Below are 21,688 nucleotides of genomic sequence, written 5' to 3'. Positions count from 1 at the left end.
AGGGAGTTTCACATTCCAAACACTCGCTTTAAAAACCTTTACAATACTGAATGATGTGAGCTGATAGCCATGATAGTGACCGTGCCACACTTTGGCAATGTCCACAGATTTAGTCTCTCAACAACGTTTGCACCCGAGCTGGGGGCTGGAATCAAGAGGGGTGGAGAGCAAGTGAGGTGGAGGAAGGAAAATGATTGAAGACACGGTTGAAGAGGAAGGACTTGAGATGGACCTTGAAGAAGACAAGGGAGGAGGGGCAAAGTGGAATGGAGATGCAAAGGGTGGGGGCAGAAAAGCTGAAGGCCCGAATGCTGATGGTGGAGAGAACAGGGTGGGGGACATGGAGCAGGCCAGTGCCTGCTGAATGGAGGGAGTGGGCAGGTTGGTAAAGTGTTGATGCAGAGCAGAGGTAGGGAGGAGCAAGACCATGGAGAGATTTAAAAGTGAGGACTAGGATCTTGAACTCTATCCTCTGAGGGATAGGGAGCCAGTGAAGCCTGGCGAGGATGGGGATCATCAGCTCATGCAGCTTAGTGTGGAAATGGACACGAGAAGAGCTACAAGAGCTCCAGCATCTGTTTTCTGCTCGCTTTGTGTTTGAAGAAACAATAGTGGATCAATTATAAACCGATCGTTTCTTCAAGGTTACGATAGGTTAATGAGCATTTGTATTGGCCTGAGGCTGTTTGCTGGTATTGACTCATCTCAGATCTATAATGTGGTTGATTAAATTGTCAGTTACAAAGAGCTGGCAACAATGTGGTGATTACAGGGCTGTGACTTTGGCAGCCGAGATTGGTTTCCATTCCTTCCTGATGCAGGCTCCCGGCCAAGCAGCACATAGCTCCACTGTCGCCATCTATCCAGCAGCAAACCAAGACAGAGCCATGGGCGCCAAGTCCCAATGTGCGATCCCAACCAGGCCATCAGAGGCTGCTCCTACCCACTGCTGTGCCATTCCATTGGAACCACGCTGGGCTCCCATTACAGGGACATAGTAGAGGAATAATCAGTTCTAGTCGCAGGGCTGCAGTAGGAGAGTATGTTTTGGTTGAGTCACTGAGTAAAGCATTCCATTCGCTTCGCACAGAAGGAAATAACTTCAAGACTTCAGTGAAAGTTCAGACCAAAATCTCCTTTCATTGACTGTTTCCACCTGAGGTTTATGGACATTTTGATCTCAGTAAATATGTGCGTACAAACCAGCACTGATTATTGTAACCAGGCTGTCAGTTCTACCAGTATGTTTGAACCAGGGCACTGCCATTCACTCAACGTTTGCACTTGTTTCCCAGTGTGAATAAGGAAGAGTTTTGTACTTTTCCAGGCTATTCATTCACGACCCAACGCTTGAAACATTTTTGTGTTCATAAGCAAAGTTTCTGATTTGAAAAAAAAATGAAAGTCATCACATTAGCCTCTGCTTAATAAACTAGCTGGCTCATGGCTGACAGTAAAATGGAATAATGAGATTAGTACATAATGAGAACGTGAGGGAACTCCGTAATACTAATCCCCTGGAGGAATCTTGTATATTTAAAAATGCAAATTGATCCCATCTATTAGAGTTTACTGCTTGTGGGGAGGAGGGAAGGCACTGTTAGAACCGTTTACAGAGAAATATTCTGTTGTTGGAATTGGCCACGTTTGTGTGAGGCATAAAAGATCCCATGGCATTATTCGAAGAGAAGAGAGTTTCTCTCAGTGTCCTGGTCAGCAATCCCCAGATAAAATTGGTCATTCACTTCATGGCTGTTGGTGGAACATTGCTGTGAGCAAATTGGCTGCCACATTCGTCTACAAAACACACAGTCACTATATTTTGCATTAACTTCTATGAAAGCAATTCGAAAGGGCCTCCCGATGTGAAAGTTGCTGTATGAAGTGCAAGGATTATTATCCTCTCCACCACCAACAGACATTGTTGGCAGCAACAGCAACATCGACTGTGTTGAGCTGCGCTGATTAATTCCTTCAAGAAAGAGCTGGAGACATAGCTGGTTGTGAAGAGGATTGCTAAGATAATCAGAGAGCTGGTTAATTAATGTTCCACAGGCCACCGTGGTTTCTGGGCTTCTGGGTGGGTGTGAGCAATGTTCTCTGTATGAAGACATCTGGCCAGGTTTCAGCTTTGGAAGAGCAAACATGGACTCGGGATTGTGGCTCGATTGTCCTCTGAGGCCAAGGAAACAGTTTCAATCTCCTGAGTTCCCTCCTTCAGGAATCGGCTCCTGCTCACTGGTCTCGCAGTGCTCGCTGCCAGACATGGAAATTCTAGGTGAGGCAGCACCTCAACTGACGAGCCATGTCCGCCTGTGTGATTCTGTGTTTTGTGGGTCTGCGATTCTCCTCCAGTCTTCTCAACTGATCCTGTTACCAGGCTCTTGGTCCCTGAGCTGCTTATCACACCTGTGTGGTGTATCTGGACTCCAACCTAACAGCACAGAAGGTCTTATGGACAATCGAGCCACATTCCCGAGTCCATCATTCATGACCCATTCGTGCTGTGATGTTTTACTGCAAGTGCCTTTACTACCCATGTGACGCCCAAGTTTTTGTAAAGGACTGATAACATGACAGTGAACATTGGAAGCAATTTATGTATTCTAAAGAAGCCTTTAATATAATTTTAGATAAAAGTGTGGAAGTGGACACATTTCCCACCTGACTGTGTGTGGGTGTGAGTGATGGAGACACAGACTAATAGTAAGCAACTGCAGAACCAGCTTTCAATTTGCTACAGATTTCCATTTCAATGCAAAATACAGTAAGGTGGAAATATTTTTTAAAAGTCCTCGGAAATTAAAAAAAATCTCTTCATAACATTGTACAATGACTTCCCGTAAACGCCACCGTCATGCTTCATATTGCTGAGCTCACCTGACCTCTCACACAATCCTGCGACCGAATCTCAGCTCCACTGCTCTAACACTGCTCCCCAGGCTCTGGGTCATTCTACTCTTAACAGCCCAGGCCACATCAGAACATCACAGAGACACATTACTATAACAGTAATAATAGTGATAAGAATAGTAAATATAATAATGATAGGAATAGTAATAAGGATAGTAATAATAGTGATAAGAATAGTAAATATAATAATGATAAGAATAGTAATAATAATAGTGATAAGAATAGTAATAATAATACTATTAAACCTTGCATTTGATATAGTACCTTACCACTTCATCGAGATGTCTCAAAGCGCTTCACAGGGTATATTGTAAAGTGTAGTGACTGTGTATTTTGTGGGAGAAACTAGATTTTACTGCCTCCAACGTAGCTGCCTGAACATTCTCCATATATGCAAATAAAATAGCTCATCAAATCTAGGTTTTAATTCTAGGTTTAGGTTTCCAATGTTCACAGGTGTGTTTTGCGTGGAAGTCAGAGGAAGGAGTGTCACTCAGTCTGCTTTGCTTCTTCAGACAACCCCATTAACTGGGTCATCTCTCATCTGTCACACTTGTGATAAAATCTGTCTCTAGGATTGGCCAACAAAGCCACCTAAAGCCCACCAAAGACGAGGGGATTCGATTCTTAAAACTCAAATCCCCTCTTGTTTTTAAAAAGCTTAGGAAGAATTTTACTCTATTGAGGTATTGTCTATTATTATAATAATAATAATCCTTGCATTTGATATAGCGCCTTATCACCTTGTTAAGACGTCTCAAAGCGCTTCATATGATATACTGAAAAGTGGAGTGACTATTTTGTGGCTGAAACACGACAGCTAATTGGGCAAGCAGTGTCCCACAAACAGTCGTGGATTGAGTGACCAATTTTATTTATTGATTTATTTTGGAGGGATTTTTACCCCCGGAATACGATCTTGCATTTGACAACAGGATTCCTACTTACTGCTACATAATTATATATTATATGTAATATATAATTTGTTTCAAAGGGTTTTTATATTTGACCTCAGGATTTGTGTACACGGGGCTGCTGCTGCAGTTCTGCTGTATTTGTGAATCTTTACAAAAGACAGGATTGCTGTGTTTATTTGATTCCTTGATTTATGTATGAAGTTGCTCTTAGCAAACTTATAGTAAACCCACCAGGAGATTAATCATCCAGTTATTAGTCTTTCACTAGATTGGTTTAGAAATTTGCAGCTTCCCTGCAAAGGGCTAATAAATATGCAAAGATAATAAATGCTCTCTAATGATTTATATGGTTAAGCTGCGGGGTGGGTTGAGCAGTCAGCCAAATATTTGACTTAGATGCATATCTGGAAACAGTAAATTCATCTCACCCTTTTGGTGAAGTATTGACATCTTTCCATGGATGATGGAAGAGTTTGGCTCAAATGTAGGAGTAGGTGATGTGAGAGCTAGCCAACATTGGGTGGACTATAGTGTGGGCTGACACTCCAGTGCAGTGCTTGGGGTGAAACACTGAGAATTTTTACAAATACACCTTGAGGGAAAAACTGTGTGTGTGTGTGTGGTGTGTAACTTAATTGGAGCTGAAAATGGATGAGAAATCACTGTCCTGACACATGCTCATGCCCCTCATCTGTCTCTGTCCTTTAGGTGGTGATTGACTAACCTGCCGTGTGTGTCCAGCACTTATTCCATTGTTCTTGTAGAGTCCTGTAGCGTTGTGTTAACGCTCTCGCCTCGCAAGCGAGAGCACCCGGGATTGATTCCCGGGCGGGTTGAAATCTTAGACAAGTTTCCTTACCCCTCTGTTTATCTAACAGTAAATAGGAACCTGGTTACTAGTTGATTGCTTTTTGGGGATCATAATCCCTTCAAAAAAAAATGTGGCTACTCAATCCACGAACGTTTGTGAGATGCTGATGTGTACAATCGGCTGCTGCATTTTGCCCACAAAATATACAGTCAATTCACTTTACAGTATATTTTGTGAAGCAATTTGATACGTCTCAACGTATCAATGATTATTATTATTATGTTGATGATTTTTTCTCTTTGACCATTCTGGTGCGAAACTGGGAGGTGCCAGGGCATGAACGGATTTGAAAACGAGTGTGAGGATCTTGACATCAATCCGTTCGGCGATAGGGAGCCAGTGGAAACTGGCTAGGACTGATGTGGTGAGAATACGAAGTTTAGTATGGAAATAGGGTGCATCGCATCTCTGTGGTGAGTGAGTTACATGCTGAGCATGGGCTGCACCTTAGATCTCAAAGTGTGCGACCTATTAATGCTCATTTCAGAACTTTGAGTTAATGCCTCAGGCCACTGTATGTTAACAAAGTCAACAAAGAAAGGCTTCTTTGTGGTGATGTTAATGGAATGTGCACCTGCCCAGCAATTACAGAAAATCAAGCGTGACATTAAACAGCTGTGAATGTCTAATGCTGTAAAAATTCATCCACTTGATATTACACGTGTGATTGTGTATGTGTGTGTAGCACACAGCTTCCATGCACACTGCTGTCTCTGAGCATGGCACTTTCTCTTCCACCCAAAACTGGATTTTAGTCTCAGGATTATCTGAAGCATTACATAAAAATATAATCTTTGCATTTGATATAGAGCCTTATCATGTTGTTGATACATCTCAAAGCACTTCACAGGATGTACTGTAAAGTGGAATGACTGCGTATTTTGTGGGCGAAACGCAGAATCCAATTGCGCACAGCAGCGCAATTGGCTTCTGCATCCCACAAACGGATGTGGATTGAGTGACCCAATTTTTTTTGAGGGATAATAACCCCCAGAAAGCATCCTCCAATTGATTAACAACCGGGTTCTTACTTACTGCTAGATAAACAGGGGCACGTGGAGTAAGGAAACTTGCCTAAGGTTTCACCCTGCTCGGGAATCGAACCCTCTCGCTTGTGAGGCGAGTGCTTCAACCTAACAGGACTGAATTTTGACTTTTGGCTCCTTGTGTTAATTCTGTTCTATCACCAAGCTGCCAAGTGGATGCAATGATTGCTGAAATATCGAGTGAGTTTAATAACTTAACGTTGGTTCTATTTGGTCCATGGTTTATTCACAGAAAGTGCTGCTTCTCCCCCTGTTTACAGACACACAATTCCGCGTGCTGTTCGTCAGCACTGTCAGGACACGGCACACATACAAGGAGCCACAGAACTCTGCCCGGCGTAAAGAGGCTCAGCAGGAGGAAAGCACTGAGGACCTGGAGTATGGCTTTCTGTCCAGCTATAGGATGCTGAACACCGTCCTCACTAGAGCGCAGTCTCTCGTGGCCGTTGTGGGGGATCCAGTGGCTCTGTGCTCCATGGGGAAATGCCGGTGAGTTTGTAGGCGTTCAGGTGTGGGAGCGTTGCACAAGACGTTCTGCCACTGATGTGGTTAATTAGGAGGAAAAGTGGCCCAAATTCTATTGCACTCACTGTTGCTTTTCCCACTTTCCCTGTCCACCACTTAAACCTGCAGATTTAATAATACCCATCGTTGGATTTGATACAGCACCTTATCACGTCGTTGAGATGTCTCAAAGAGCTTCAGAGGATATACAGTAAAGTGGATTGACTGTATTTGTGGGCTGAATGGGCAGTTTAGTCATAAGTCTGTTGATAATTAAAGTGTGCAGGTGACACTCATCGTGAGGGCAAACCTTGAGCTATTTATGGATCCCACTTGAAGCCCTTGATTGAATTCCCAGCTTATCTTCATTCTGTGCCGGCTACAATTTGTGCTGTTTGTTCTGTCTACTGACGAGCAAACCAATGTGATTGAAAACTGAGAGCCTATTGTGATGTTATCACTGCAGAGTATAATGTGCGTTCAAAGCCAGGCAGTAAGAAGGGATTCTGTGTGCAATTCCAAAGCAGAATTAAGGAGTTATGATTGCTATTTTGTGTGTGTTTTTTACATCAGTATTCGGCTTTTGGAAACAAAAAGCATGAAAGCATTTAAAGCCTCTTTTTGTGCAGGAATATTAGCACCCAGAGCAATGTTTGGATCAGCTAAGAGGATTCCACACGCCACAATATTTTTAACACTCATATATTACACTTAAGTCAGTGGGCAGCACACATTTAAGATGTGCATCTTATTGAGAGGAGAACAACTCGATCTCATGCCTATTGATCCCGACACAGTGACTTCCCAATTTCATCAATGCTATCTATCACCAGAGGCACAAACTAGTGCCCATGTTGACTCCCTGATGATTTAATATGGATTCATCCAGTGAGCAGCTGAACGGTTCCGGCCCGTGAAGTGCCTGAGTTTGACTGCTGGTGTAGCCACACAGAATAACAATAATAATAATTAACCTTGCATTTGATATAGCGCCTCATCAAGTCGTAGAGACGTCTCAAAGCACTTCACAGGGTATATTGTAAAGTGGATTGCCTGTATATTTTGTGGGAGTAAGAATAATGGTACACTTTGCCATGTTTTCCTCAATGATGCAGATTTGCACAGCTCGTTGTAAGCATTTGATGGCTGCTTTATTGGCAGACGCTGCCTTTTTAATTCTCGGGTTAGAATGGAACAGATTTAAATTGCGGTTGGAATCCTGAGTGTCGGGGTTGAAGAGGATGCAGCTTAAGGAACAAAGAGTCATTGAATCATTCAGATTTTACAGTGAAGTAACACCAGAAGAGTAACATAAAGTAAACCTGCAGATCCATCTGCTTAACTATAGTGGGAAAATAATTATATACAATACACAGTGTGACTGCAATGTCCTTGCTTTTCACAGCAAGGAATTCCATGATAAACATATTATGGGCATTTTTTTTCAGTCAGCCGGGTGTCTGACACATGAGGAAACCTATCACCATGCTCAAAGTGTCCAAACCAAACTGAGAATTCCAGGCATCCCACCTTCACATGGAAATTCCAGAGATAGATTGTTGGAATGGAAAGCGCTCTCTCTCTCTCCCCCTGGAGGGATGCATCCTGCTTACCTAATTCCGGAAAGTATTAGGCTCAGGTTGGAAAGAGCAAAGGCTTGGGGGAGCCCAGAGTGTGCGTTAGGGTAACTGCTGTAGTCTAACCAGCTAAAACCACATAGTTGCCATTGATATTTCTTTCTGGGCAAGCTTTCCTGTTGCTTGTCCAGTTAGCACATATACTGCGCATGACCGGAAGCATCATTCACTAATCCTAATGCCAATGTGAATGTCATTCTGCACATCGAGAGACTCTGGAGCAGTCCCAAAACGGTGAGAAATATGAAACTGATATAAAAATCATTCTTTTCAAATCTGTGCAAACTATATTACGCGGAGTGGCATGGTGTTTGGGTTCACATGATTTCTGCTGCACAAATGGTTCTCGGCATAATGCTGTGTTGAGCACCTGTCAGAGATGCAGTGTTTGGATGCAAATCCAGGCTGGCAGGTCTGTCATCAACAGTGCCTTAAAGTACTGCTGAATCGCTTGGCTCAGGGACTGGTCTAGTGAGACCACCTAACTGCACATTGAACAGAATAATAATAATAACCCTTGCATTAGAGATGTCTCAAAGATCTTCATGGAATATACTGTAATGTGAATTGACAGTATATTTTGTGGGCAAAATGTGGCAGCCAATTGCACACAGGAGTGTCCCACAAACAGTCGTGGATTGAGTGACCAAATTATTATTTATTTATTTTGAAGGGATTATTGTCCCGGAAAAATGATCCACCAATTGTTAAACAACCGGGTTGCTACTTACTGCTAGGTAAACAGATGCGTATAGAGTAAGGAAACATTCCCAACGTTTTACCCTGATGGGAATCGAACCCAAGTATTCTAGCTTGCGAAGCGAGTGCTCTAACCACTACGCTACAATAGCTAACCACTAAGCTCCACTTTGGGGACATTTAACAGCTTAGGGTTACCTAAACTCTACGCTCCACGAGAAGCTGTTACTGTGAATCGGTTTGACTTTTTCCTCTCTCTCTCTCTCTCTCTCCCTCCCTGTAGGAAAATCTGGGAACGTTTTATATTCCTCTGCCATGAGCATGGCAGCCTGCACGGAGCCACTCTGAGTGAGATCAGGACACAGCTCGACAATCTGGAACTGAGCAGAAGCTGCATGCTGAACCCCCTGGCTCCTGAGTTCATCCCCCGAGCCATTCAGAACTTTGCAGCTTCCGCCAGCAGACTCCAGGCATCACCCGCAAAGGTGTGTGCCCAGGTAATTGTGTCTTCATGTTTGCAGTTTGTTAGTGAAGACGAATAAATGCATGAAAGAAATCTTAACACGTGACAGTTCAGTTAAACATGACAGTGTGTGAGTTCCGAATGGAACATGTGTGCTTGTGCATTATGTACAGACACCAAGCCTTTTCTCAATCCGAGTGCGTCCCTCCAGGGAGAGAGTGCGCATTCCATTCCAACAATGTTATAATATGCGCAAACACATTGAAACAAATTGAAACCTATTTAAACAGCTTGAGGCTGCCTTCAAAGGACAAGAAAGACAAATACCAGAGTGTGAATGAATGTGTGACTGAGAGCAGGGTTAGGCTGGTAACCCAGGCTGGCCATGCTGATGGCCACCTCCCCCCCACCCCAGGCTCAGAGTCAGTCTCCGCCACTGTTAAGCGCTTTGAGAAGCTACCCTGGGTAGAGGGCGCTGTATAAGTGCAAGTTGTTGTTGTCGTAACAGGTTTTATTGCTCTTGTTTGGGTCGCTTTGATTGAGAGACTGTGAAGAGCGGCTTCCGAGGAACCTTATTGTCCTGAGTAACCCAGTGTGTGGTATTGTGGGTCATTATAATGTTCCTGACACCGTGAGAATTCAAAGGGAGGAGTCATCCCACTCAGCTCCTGTTAACCCTGTAAGCCAAAGCCCTAATGAATAGGATGGTCCTGCCTGGACAAGCGGAGGAAAGCTTGCCAGCCAGCATTATCAATGGCAAGCTATGCGGTTTTAGCTGGTTAAACTCCAACGCACACTCTGGGCTCCCCCAAGCTTTGTTCTTGCCAACCTGTGCCTAATGCTTTCCGGAATAGGTAAGCAGCATGCGTCCCTCTAGGGAGAGATTGTGCATTTCATTCCAACAATGTTATCTCTAGGATTTCCAAGTGAAGATTTTCAGGTGTCTGACACATCGAAATCTCAGCTTTATTTGGATACTCTTAAGCATGGTGATGGGTTTCTGCATGTGTCAGACAGCCGGCTGACCAAAGAAAAAGAGAAGTCAAAGAATGATGATCAAGCTACAGAATTTGGGTGCTTCTTTTGGAAAACTGTTGGATTTACTGTTGCTAAATATTATTTATTGTACTGACTGACTGTCAGGAAATACTGTAGTCATTTCCACTCAGCAAAGCCCCATAAATAGCCGTGAGGTGAACGACTGAAAAATTAGGAGGATTGTTGGCAGGACTCCTCAAGAACCTCATCTCTTTGCAATACTGTTACAGAATCTTCAATATCCTTCTGATCAGGCAAATAGGACAAAATACGGCAGATGCTGGAAATCTGAACTAAAAACAGAAGTTGTAGGGAACACTCAGCAGGTCAGGATCGAATCCGGGTCCTCTCGCTTGTGAGACGAGTGCTCCATCCACTACAGTAGCTAACAACTAGGCTTCAGGACTATTTTCAATGGAGCTACAGTGGTGATCTGGTTTTGTTCCCAGTCTTGCTTGTGTGTTTGGCCTAGCCGTGGCCTGCAGAGCTCTCAAAGGCTTTTTTTTTGAGGACCAGTCACTGCCCTAATCTTTCCTTGTATGAAAGAGCTGCAGATGAAGGTACACTAATGGCCTTGGGCATCCTCTTTGCATTGCAGTCTACGCTTGTTGCAAGCAGTCTGTTCCGCCTGTCTGTTTCTGCTTCTTGTGCTCACCCTAAATCAGACTGATATACCAACCCACATGAAACAAAGCAGCATATGATAGTTAAACCATTGAAGTGGCCTTTGTTGTGGAGCTTGTTAAAAGAAAGCAACATGCAGTGATCCTTAGAAACCTGCAGCTAGTAAGTAGCCACCTCTCCAGCTCTCAGTCTGATTGCTTCAGATTGGGAGGATGTTTACTTGGTGTCCAAAGACGGCCGAGAGGAAACTCACTTGGCTTTGCTAATGTAGACACTGAAAGACCAATGATGCAAAGTTTCCGGGTAAACCATCACACTTCAGATATTTTGATTTACTGTGCCGCTGGATTTTATTTAATCTTGGATCGTGTTTAGCATAGAGTGGAGATCAACATTGGTTTGTCTGCCTCCAATGTGCTGCGATGGGAGGTTGGTTACTCTGAAAGGACGAGATCAGATGCATCGAGGAGTCTCCATCATCCAAAATAATCTTGTGATCTTTACCTTAAAATCTTCTCTTTCTCTTGCAATTGAAAGACCAAATGTGAATATCAACTGAAGAGTCTAAGGCACAAAGAGAGGGACATAGTTTCCAAAGATTGAAAGATTCTGATCAACTATGTGTGATGGCACCTTGGACAGACTCAATGAATGATTTCTCTCGCTTGAATTTATGGTTTCTAAGTGAAATAAGATGGAATAGTCCGATTTTAAGGTGTACTGCAACTGGCTTAGAAATATTTGCTCAAAGTCGATTTTCTTTGAAGTCCTGTAGCTTAGTGGTTAGAGCACTCGTCTCACAAGAAGATCTAGGTTCGATTCCTGGCCAGGGCAAAACATTAGGCGAGGTTCCTTACTCCACACACCTATGTTTACCAAGCAGTAAGCAGGAACCGGATTGTTAGTCAATTGGCGGATCGCTTTTCCGGGGATAATAATCCCCCTCAAAAATAATAATTTGGTTCACGACTGTTGTGCGCAATTGGCTGCCATGTTTCGCCCACAAAATATACAGTCGTTTCACTTTACAGTATATTCTATGAAGCGCTTTGAGAGGTCTCGAAGACGTGAGAAGGGGCTATATCAAATGCAAGGATTATTATTATATCAAATGTAAGGATTATTATATTCTCCTTCTGTCTATATTTCCTACCCCATTCTAAAACTTTGTGGAAATAACTTTGTATTGGCTAGTGAGAGTTGCTAGTATCTGATACAGGATTTTACAGTAAGATACAGTATTTACGAACTAAAATCCATACAAGGAGGCAAAAACCATTGCCTCCTGTCTGTAGCAGACACAGATTTATGCCTCATATGAATCGAGTCTTTTCGTTAAGTGTTTGTGCTCCAGTTTTAGCCACTGACTAATCTTGGACAATCCTGAGCATCTTTCCTTTTTGATGCAATGTGTTGGGGAAATAACTGAAACTGACCCAAGCAAATGGCCACGGAATCTGTTGTGCCTGCCAGTCATACAAGGGACTTCAGTTCTAGTTATGATGAGGGTGTTTCTATACAGCACTAACCTTTGCCACTGTGTTCTGTAATCTTGACCTATTGCAGATTAGACATGATTCGTACAAGATTGTGAGACTTACTCCCTGAGAGAATTGGTGGGTCAGGGCAGGTTACAGTGAACAGTGAACCATGTGCAACATTGCCTTCTCTCAACCATTGTTATTTGCCTTCATATCTAAACAAACAAGCTGCTGTGTGTCCTCTTGCCTTTTAATACTGCTAATAATAATCCTTGCGTTTGATATAGTATTTAATACAGTGCCTTATCACGTCTTTGAGACGTCTCTTAAAGCTGTACATTGGGCACTGTGTACCAAGGAATGTGCTTGAGTTCAACCTCAGGGAGAGAACATTAACATATGGTGGACAAGCATCTTAATCCAGTACTGTTAACTGTTCCATTAAAATTTTTGCCAATTAGCCCTATGATGAGACTTAATTGGATCATTTGAGCAAAGAGAGTAGATCTGTTTCTTTTTGCCCAGCTGGGTGGCTGACACATGCGGAAACCCGCCACTGTGCTTAAGAATCTCCAAACATAACTGTGAATTCCATGCATCCCATCTCCACATGGGAAACCCAGAGTTAGGTTGTTGGAATGCAATGCATGCTCTCTCCCTGGAGGGACGCAAAGAGATTTGTGAAACCTTCCTGGTCAGGTCAAAGACAGATCTGTTGGATGGCATTACGTAACCATCAAACCACTTGTCGCATTCTTCAGTCCATTTGAATTCTCTATCTCAAATGACTGGCTCCCAGTCCCAGAGAGGTGGGCTCACAGCCCCACCGGGAGTGAAAAGCCTGCTGCCAACAAGAGGCCAGGATGTGTCTAAAGTCAGTGCTGTCCATAGTCTACAAGAGAGCTACTTTGGGCGTGTTTCCTCCTCGGTGACTAAATGGGAGAGTGAATTGCCTGTTTGCCCGCCCTGCTACAGAGAGCCCCAGGCTAATGAAAAAGGAAGAAGGCACTTGGCTGGCTTAGCAGAACGACAATAAAAAGTGTGAAATGAATTTCAGGTTTAATTTATAGGGAGGTAGAGTGAATGGTTAAGCTGCTGCTTATTTGTCAATGACAACAGCGCTTTGCAAGGTCACAGCTTTCTTGCGCTCTGCCTACTAACATTTATCTAGTCACACAGCTGTCCAAAGCTTCTCCTTTCAGCTGGCAGAGATTTTAGTGTCAGCGTCTCGAGGGACATATTCGGGAAGCTTGATTCTTTTTAAGATAAAACTTTTAATGGAATTTCTCTGTCAGTGTATCTTTGTAATTGACTCCCACAGTACTTTGTAACTACGGTAGTCGTGCATTGTATATATTTAAAATTCCTGCCCTAAAATTATGAATATTTAAGCTTGTAAAAATGTCGAATCTATATAATTGATGTTGCCTCATGGTTGAACACAGTGAATCCGTTTGTTATTTGTGAAGTGCAAGGTAGCTGGGCAGGTTCAACTGTAATCCTCCCTTTCACTCTAATTAATATTTTAAGTGCGAAACCTAACAAGACACAATCCAGGAGTCACTGGGATTAGGTGTATTGTATTTATCTGGGAAGGTAGATGTGTTGTATTGGACTGTACAGGTTTTCCAGGTTACTTATTAAACATTTTCCCATTTGGAATCTATGTTAAATGGTCTGTGGGATACAATATATAGTTTGGGACACGACATGTCAAGCAACTGCCAGGATGGTGGAAGGTGAACTGGATGGACGTTTGTCTTCTTTCGCCTGGCAAATTCTAATGTTCTTAAACCCTTCCAAGTTTCCATCTTGCAGTGTCACACCTACTACAGTAGTAACTCATTTCATGGAATCACCAAATGTTACAGAAACAAGCCGTTCAACCTGTTAAATGTGTGCTGGTGTTTTTCTCCACATCCAATTGCCACCTCATCTAATCCCACTCTCTTAGAATCATATAATATTACAGCACAGAAGGAGGCCATTCGGCCCATCTCTCTTTGGGAGAGCTACCCAATCAGTCTCACTCCCCAGCTCTTTCCCCATATCCTTGCAAAGTTTTTCTTTTCAAATACCTATCCAATTCCCTTTTGACAGGTGTTATTGAATCTGCTTCCACCAGCCTTTCAGACCATGCATTCCAGACCATAACAACTCTCTTTTTTTAAAAAAAAACACCTCATCTCCCCACTGGTTCCTTTGCCAATTATCTTGAATCTATGTCCCCTGGTTACCAACCCAGCTGTCAGTGGAAACAGTTTCTCTCCATCTACTCTATCAAAATCCCTCATAATTTTGAACACCTCTATTAAATCTCCCCTTAACCTTCTTTGCTTTAAGGAGAACCATCCCAGCTTCTCTAGTCTCTCCACATCACTAAAGTAATTGGACTTGAGGTACAGATCAGCCATGATCTTATAGAATGGAGGAAGAGGCTCGAGGGACTGAATGGCACACTCCTGTTTCTATGGTTAAGTCCCTCATCTCTGGTGCCATTCTGGTAAATCTCCTCTGCACCCTCTCCAAGGCCATGATGTCTTTCCTAAAGTGTGGTGCCCAGAATTGAACAAATGCTCCAGCTGAGGCCTAACCAGTGACTTATAAAAGTTTAACAAACCTGAGGGAATATCTGTCCCTTCCAAAAACCTCAGGCTGGAATTCCCATACACTTCTTGTAACACATCCTGCAGGAATGTCTCCTCTTGAGGATGTGAAAAAAATTCTTCCATGTGATATAGCATCTTTCACATTAGGAGGCTCTCTCAAAATACTTCACAGGATTGACTGAAGTGTAGTGACTGTTTTGTATCATCTTATGGAAGAACAGGGAATCAAATATCTATCTGTTTCATGAGAGGGATCCTTTTCATTCTGTTGTTTACTCTGATCGTATACCCATCTTTAAAGGATGAATCAATAACTCTGGATGCAACATCTTCTGTCAAATCCAGTCCCCTGAGTAGGGTATTTATCTCTCTCTGCGTTCTCTCTCTCTCTCTCTCTCTCTCCTCTCTCTCTGTATAGTTCTCTCTCTTTGACTCTGTGCATTTTTCTCTCTATTGCCATCTTTGTGTATTTTTCTGTGTGTGTGTGTGTACAAATGCATGCTTCTCGAGCTCTCATGTTCTGGTGAAATTTGGCACTTGCCACTGCATCATCTTACTAACCTGCTGTCCTCCTTTACTCTCGGCATGGGGAACACACTACTAGCACAGGTGATAGAACAAGAAGCTATGAGGTTCTAAAAGCATTCAGGGTTAGTAGAGTCATAGACGGGACCTTGTGGGAAATAGATGAGGAGTTACATGGCCTGATGATGTACTGCCTGCTGTTACTATGTGTGCTATTTTGAGCCAAACCACAAATGCAAATATTATCCTGAGGTTTACAGCAGTTATCTTAAATTGCTGGGAGATATTCATTGAGGAGTCACATGTATAACTACAGTGACTGCTGGTGATTTCCCCTGTGCTAACTTTGCAGTCTGGCTGTGAAGTCAGTTGAAGAGCGAAATAAAAACAGAAGTCGCTGGGAACACTCATCGGGTCAGGCAGCATCTACGGAGAGAGGAAAGTGAGTTAACGTTTCAGGTCGATGACCTTTCGTCAGAACTGAGAGATGTTGGAAGGGAGTAGATTATAAGCACAAACAGAAAGGAACAAACAGGCTGGGAAAGAAGGAAAATATTAGGTGGAGGACAGGAGATGATGGGAACACAACAGTGAGAGCGAAATAACTAGTTTTGTTCGAAGGTGCTGGCTGGAAGTTGACTTCTAATTTCTACGCTGGAGGTACCTGTGACATTGGCCCTGGGGAATCTGACATTTGAATGTTTTAATTGCCCAATTTATCATTCCCTCGCCTTTCCTGGCTCCAGGGTATTGAAGGTCTCCTGTGTTCGTTTGAGTAAGACATTCATAGACATTCATACAATAATGAGGAGGGTTTTACAGGGCAAAGATAAGATAGTGTAGAAAAAGTCTGGGAAAAAAATCACATCGTCCTTGCAAACATTTCTCTTAAAATATGGATGTCCCCAATTGCTCCCCTCTGGTTCCTTTTTAATAAACACAGAAAAACAGCTCTAGTCAGAAGCAATTGTTCTCTTAAGTCCTGTCTGTCCCGTTGCAGTCGGAGATTAGCCAAGGGCACATTTGTGTGTGGTGGTTTGTCTGTTCTCAGTTGCACTATATTCTGGCTTGTGCAGCGTGCTAAACTTGTGGCTTTAGGAAATGAGGAGCATGGTGTGAAAACAAAGTCCTGATTGAAGTCACAGATGCATAATCATCCGTGACACTTAATCCATCAGTGGGGCTCCTCCTGGAAATGGAAGATGGCAAGGTGATTTTTATTTCTCTTTCACATAAATTATGGATCAGATCTTACAGCTAACAAAGCCCAGTGGGATATGATTTGTGGTTAATGCGAACAATTCTAAATTCCAGAGATTTCTTGTGGGCATCTGCTTCCCCCAGTCACTTCAAGGGGAGCTCTATTGGGAGCTCTATTGAGGATTGTATTGGGTCAGGAAGTAAAAGATAGATTGGTCACCCAACACAAGTTACTGGAAAGAAATAATGGTACAATGTTGAAGAATATTAGCCTGGTTTCCCATTGTTAGTCTTGTCCAGTAACTAAATGATCAGACCTGCTCTGATGGGTATGTGGAATGTGACATACACCAATTCTCATGTCCCCTCCAGCCAAGCTGTTGCATGGGACAGGCAAATGGTCTGATCCTATCAGCTGATTGGAGTCAATGAATCCTGGAATGTTCCCCAGAAGGAGGCGATTTGTCATTGTGGTCATTGTGTCATTGAGTCCTGCAGCTCAGTGGTTAGAGCACTCGCTTTGCAAGTGAGAGACCTGAGTTCAATTCCAGGCAGAGGGCGAAACCTTGGGCAAGTCTCCTTACTCCACACAGAGCCTAATAATAATCTCTCCAAAAACAATAATAAATTGGTCATTTTCAATCTACGACTGTTTGTGGGACATTGCTGTGCGCAATTGGCTGCCACGTTCGCCCACAAATATACAGTCAATTCACTTTACAGTGTGTTCTGTGAAGCACTTTGGGATGTCCTCCCAACGTGAAAAGCGCTATATCAAATGCAAGGATTATTATTATTATTATTGTGCCTGTGCCGGCTCTGAAACAGCTATACTTTTGGTCTCACACCTTTTCCACTTATAGGAAAACAGGAGGAGGCCATTCAGCCCCTCAAGCCTAACCTGCCATTCTATTAGATCATGTCTGATCTGTACTTCAGCTCCATTTTTTAATTATATTTCTGAATAATAATGCTTTTAATATTATTTAAATATTTAATATCTTTAAATAATATAATAATCATTTAATACTTTTCAAATATTTGCTGAATTCCCTTTTTAAAAGCTATTGAGTCATCGTGGCTTCAAAGAATAAAGTATAGTTATTGCAAATTGAAAAGATTAATTGGAAAGATGAATAATTTGTTTGCAGTGAATCTTGTAACGTAGTGGTTAGAGTACTCACCTCACAAGTGAGAGGACCCGAGTTCGATTCCCGGGCAGGGTGAAACGTTGGGCAAGTTTCCTTACTCCGCACGTCTCTGTTTACCTAGCAGAAAGTAGGAACCTGGTTGTTAGTCGATTGGCGGATCACTTTTTCCCTCAAAAAAATAATTTGGGTCACTCAATCCACAACTGTTTGTGGGACACTGCTGTGCCTAATTGGCTGCCGCGTTTCACCCACAAATATACAATCAATTCACTTTACAGCATATTCTATGAAGCGCATTGAGACATCTCAATGAGATGAGATGCCTCGAAGATGTGATAAGGTGCTATATCAAATACAAGGATTATTATTATTAGAATTATAGTCTGTTAAGCATTCCAGACCTGTACTCATGCCCATCTCCATCACTCACCTACAAAAGGCAAGCCAGCCTTATGGGGCCAATCCGCTATTCTCCTTACACTCATAGCTGCCTGTGATGTGATGTTAGGGGAATGTGCTGTGCCTGCTTTATGTTTTGTGGTTCGTGAGGATGAGGGTAAAAATGTTTTGACAGCTTTTTGGTGTCACATAAAAGTAAGATTGTATAATATTTTCCCGAGGGAAACCTTTCTTCGCCTCCGGGGCCTGGCATCTCCTGGGGTGAGAGGACGGTTTTCTCCCATTCTCTTATCAGAGCAAACGTATCCCCTGGGATTGTTTCTGAATTTCCAAACATTGAAGTTTACCTGCTGTAGATTTCTTTTTAATTATCCTGGGGATTTGGCTACTTGTATTTTCTGATGGTTATGGCTGTATATTTGGCATTTTTTTATGCCTACACATGAGGTTTTTTTGTTCATTTTGCAGATCCGTCTGTTTCCTTGTGCTCATTGTGCAGAGAAGCTTTCCTTTCTTACTGTTTGGGCTGGAGTGCACCAACTCACTGCCTAACTCCCTCTCAGGAACAGCCACAGGGTAGACCACTCATCACAGTTATAATCATAATAACAATAATAATCCTCGCATTTGATGTAGCCCCTTATCATGTAGTTGAGACATCTCAAAGCGCTTCACAGAATATACTGTGAAAGTTGTGGGCAAAAAGCGGCAGCCAATTGTGCACAACAGTGCCCTACAAAGAGTCGTGGATTGAGTGACCAAATTATTATTATATTTTTAAGGGATTATTACCCCTGGGTTTCTACTTACTACCAGATAGACAGGTGTGTGGAGTAAGGAAACTTGCCTATTGTTTTGCCCCGCCCAGGAATCAAACCTGTTACGGTTGAGCAGGACACTGGGCCAATTAACATTAAGTGTCAAGGGAGAATTTAAATCAAGTGATATTAGACATTGAATTGGCTCCCATTGGGTAATGTTTATAAATATCCATAAAAGGCTGATTTCTGGGGTATGATGGTTGGGGTTGAGGCTGTTGATGGGGTTTTGGGGTTGGGGGAGGAATGTCTTTGGCTAAGGTTGAATAAGTGTGATATGGGCCTGGGAAAATATTCTGCTTGTTGATTTGGTTGCTTTTGAGGATCAGAGTATTTCTGCACAAGTTTCCCTCAGGAAATTAAGTTGGTGGAGAAGAGACTGTGATGGTCGATAAAAGATCCTATATCTGGGTGAGGCTCCTGGATTTGTTCCAGTGAAAGTTAGTACTTCAGTTTGTCTTTCACTTTTTAAAAAAACCTTAAATTGCTGTTTTTAATACAATATGCATTTATATCACGTCTTCACATCAGGAGGCAATACTGTCAGGGCATCTGAACTGGGGTGGGGGCTAAGAATTAATCAGCCCAGAGCTTGGCTACAGTACAAAGGAAAACCAGGTTCTGGGCTGCTTAGAGAGAGAGAGACAGAGAGAGAGACACAGACACACATAGAGGAATGAAAAGGCATTATAGATTTGGTCAACCCTATCTGCAGCCCTCTGTGTAGTGCGGGTCACATTTTCTTAGATGAGACTTTGTGTTGTCCTTGAGTATGTAAGAGCAGTAAGGCAATCGGATATTTTCTCTTTGGTAAAGAGAGGACCTTGAACTGACTGAAATTGAGTTGAAAACTGTTCAGGGCTTTTGTGACAAACGTTCACAGTCAAATATGTTCATCCGTCAAAGAGCTGAAATCCCAAGGCTTGCACTTTAGCAGGAAGGTGTTAAGGTGATTGACGTGTGGAGTAAGTTACAAGGGAAGAGCATTGAATTGAGTGGTAGAAAAGGATATGTTCCTGAGAGTGACTGACTGCGGGGATGTGGTGAGGATGTGTGGAGAATGTGTGAACTGGGATAAACAAGCCTAAAATCTCCTCCTGTTCCCCCAAAATTCTTATTTTCTTTTTTTTAAATTGTATTTTTGGCCAACCAGGCGTCTGACACATGCAGAAACCCATCACCGTGCTTAAGAGTCTCCAAACCAAACTGAAAATTCCATGCAGCCCACCTACACGTTTTAAAATTCCTGCTAGCATCAGTTTATATAGAAAAAGAGAAAGCCCTGCTCTATTGCTGACAGCCACGTATTAGCAACAACATCAGTAGCTGTGGCTTCAGGTATTTTTCCTCAGTTTACTTAGCAGTAAGTAGGAACCCTGTTATTAGTCGATTGGCGGATCGCTTTCCGGGGGTAATAATCCCTTCAAAACAAAAATAATAATTTGGTCACTCACTCCATGTCTGTTTGTGGGACACTGCTGTGTGCAATTGGCTGCCGTGTTTCGCCCCCAAAATACACAGTCACTACACTTTACAGTAAATTCTGTGAAGCGCTTTGAAGACTTGATAAGGTGCTATATCAAATACAAGGATTATTATTATATTATTATAAATTCCAGAGCTAGATTGTTGGAATGGAATGCTCTCTCTCCCTGAAGGGATGCTTATTTAATTCTGGAAAGTATTAGGCACAGGTTGGCAGGAACCAAGGCTTGGGAACCCCAGAGTGTGTGTTCAGGTAACTGCTGAAGTCTGACCAGCTAAAACGTCATAGCTTGCCATTGATATTCTGGCAAGCTTTCCCGCTGCTTGTCCAGCTAGGACCACCCTACACATGAGGGCTTTGGCTGCAGGGTTAACAGGAGCTGAGTGGGATGACTCCCTGCTCCCAGTGACTGGTCTGCCCTTCCAGGTCCTGGGCTGTGCTGTCATCAATGTAATGTGAATGTTGACATGTGCTGTTGAATGCTGTGCGTAACTCCAGGTGTTTATGCACGTTCCTCAAAGGTAACTCTTTGCCCTGCAACACGTGTGTGCAGTTTGCCCAGTGCTTTTTGTATTACCTGGTGGGCATCATCCAGTTTTATGGAAATCTCTGAGCCCAGTCCAGCGAATAGATCTGCAGGCAGGAAGTAGTTTTTTCTGTGTTCCCTCCGTCCAGTAATTGCTTTGCAATACTGATCTCAACATCTGTAACTAATAACAGCAATACTTAATTCCCCCATTATCTCCCACCACAGGTCGTCTCACAATGGCTCATGCTGGCAGCACTGAGGAAGGAGGAAGGAAATAGTTTAACATGGATTTGTTGCATTAAGCATATTGGGCACACCACAGAGTATAGCAGACACTCAAGGGCAGTGCCTTTGACTTGATGTGCTCCAGGCTTTGCTAAAGGAAACGTTAACCTTAAGACTACAATCGTCAAAAGCTTGGTTAGCTCGCTCTTCCGAGTCTTTGTCTATTTGGGGTGGAAAGTTACAGCAAGCAGGAGCATAAAGTAGAATTTTAATGCAATAACTATGAAAAGAATAGCAATGTGGTTTTTAAATGTTTAGAATTACTCTGTTCGGCTCCGTTTTTTACTCCCCTCCCCACCTTGATATGTTCGCTCCGGGGAGACAGAGGGCGGGGGAGACAGCCCTGTTCCCAGGTGCCTGCCAGCTTGGCTAATTGCTGTGTCCCACACACAAGACTGATTCGGTCCTCCCTGAGGGAAGCCAGAGTGCAATTGTCAGTCAATAACTGGGATGTGGACTCTCCCTAGCCTGAAGTGTCGACAATTTTTGGCCG

The 21,688-nt window shown here is 42.9% G+C and overlaps 1 protein-coding gene across 1 annotated transcript in view; it reads left to right on the top strand.

Moving 5' to 3' along the window:
• Positions 1–21,688, top strand: part of LOC103186620 (probable helicase with zinc finger domain) — a 78,658-nt gene that overhangs the window by 42,519 nt on the left and 14,451 nt on the right. Inside the window, exons 21-22 of the mRNA XM_007905777.2 lie at positions 6,008–6,236; positions 8,871–9,084. Coding sequence (XP_007903968.1) covers positions 6,008–6,236; positions 8,871–9,084 — 443 coding nt within the window. The remainder of the gene's footprint in view (positions 1–6,007; positions 6,237–8,870; positions 9,085–21,688) is intronic.

The sequence above is a fragment of the Callorhinchus milii genome, unplaced genomic scaffold, assembly GCF_018977255.1.
Source record: "Callorhinchus milii isolate IMCB2004 unplaced genomic scaffold, IMCB_Cmil_1.0 Scaffold16, whole genome shotgun sequence".
Lineage (NCBI taxonomy): Eukaryota > Metazoa > Chordata > Chondrichthyes > Chimaeriformes > Callorhinchidae > Callorhinchus > Callorhinchus milii.
This window is presented reverse-complemented; position numbering and strand designations above follow the sequence as displayed.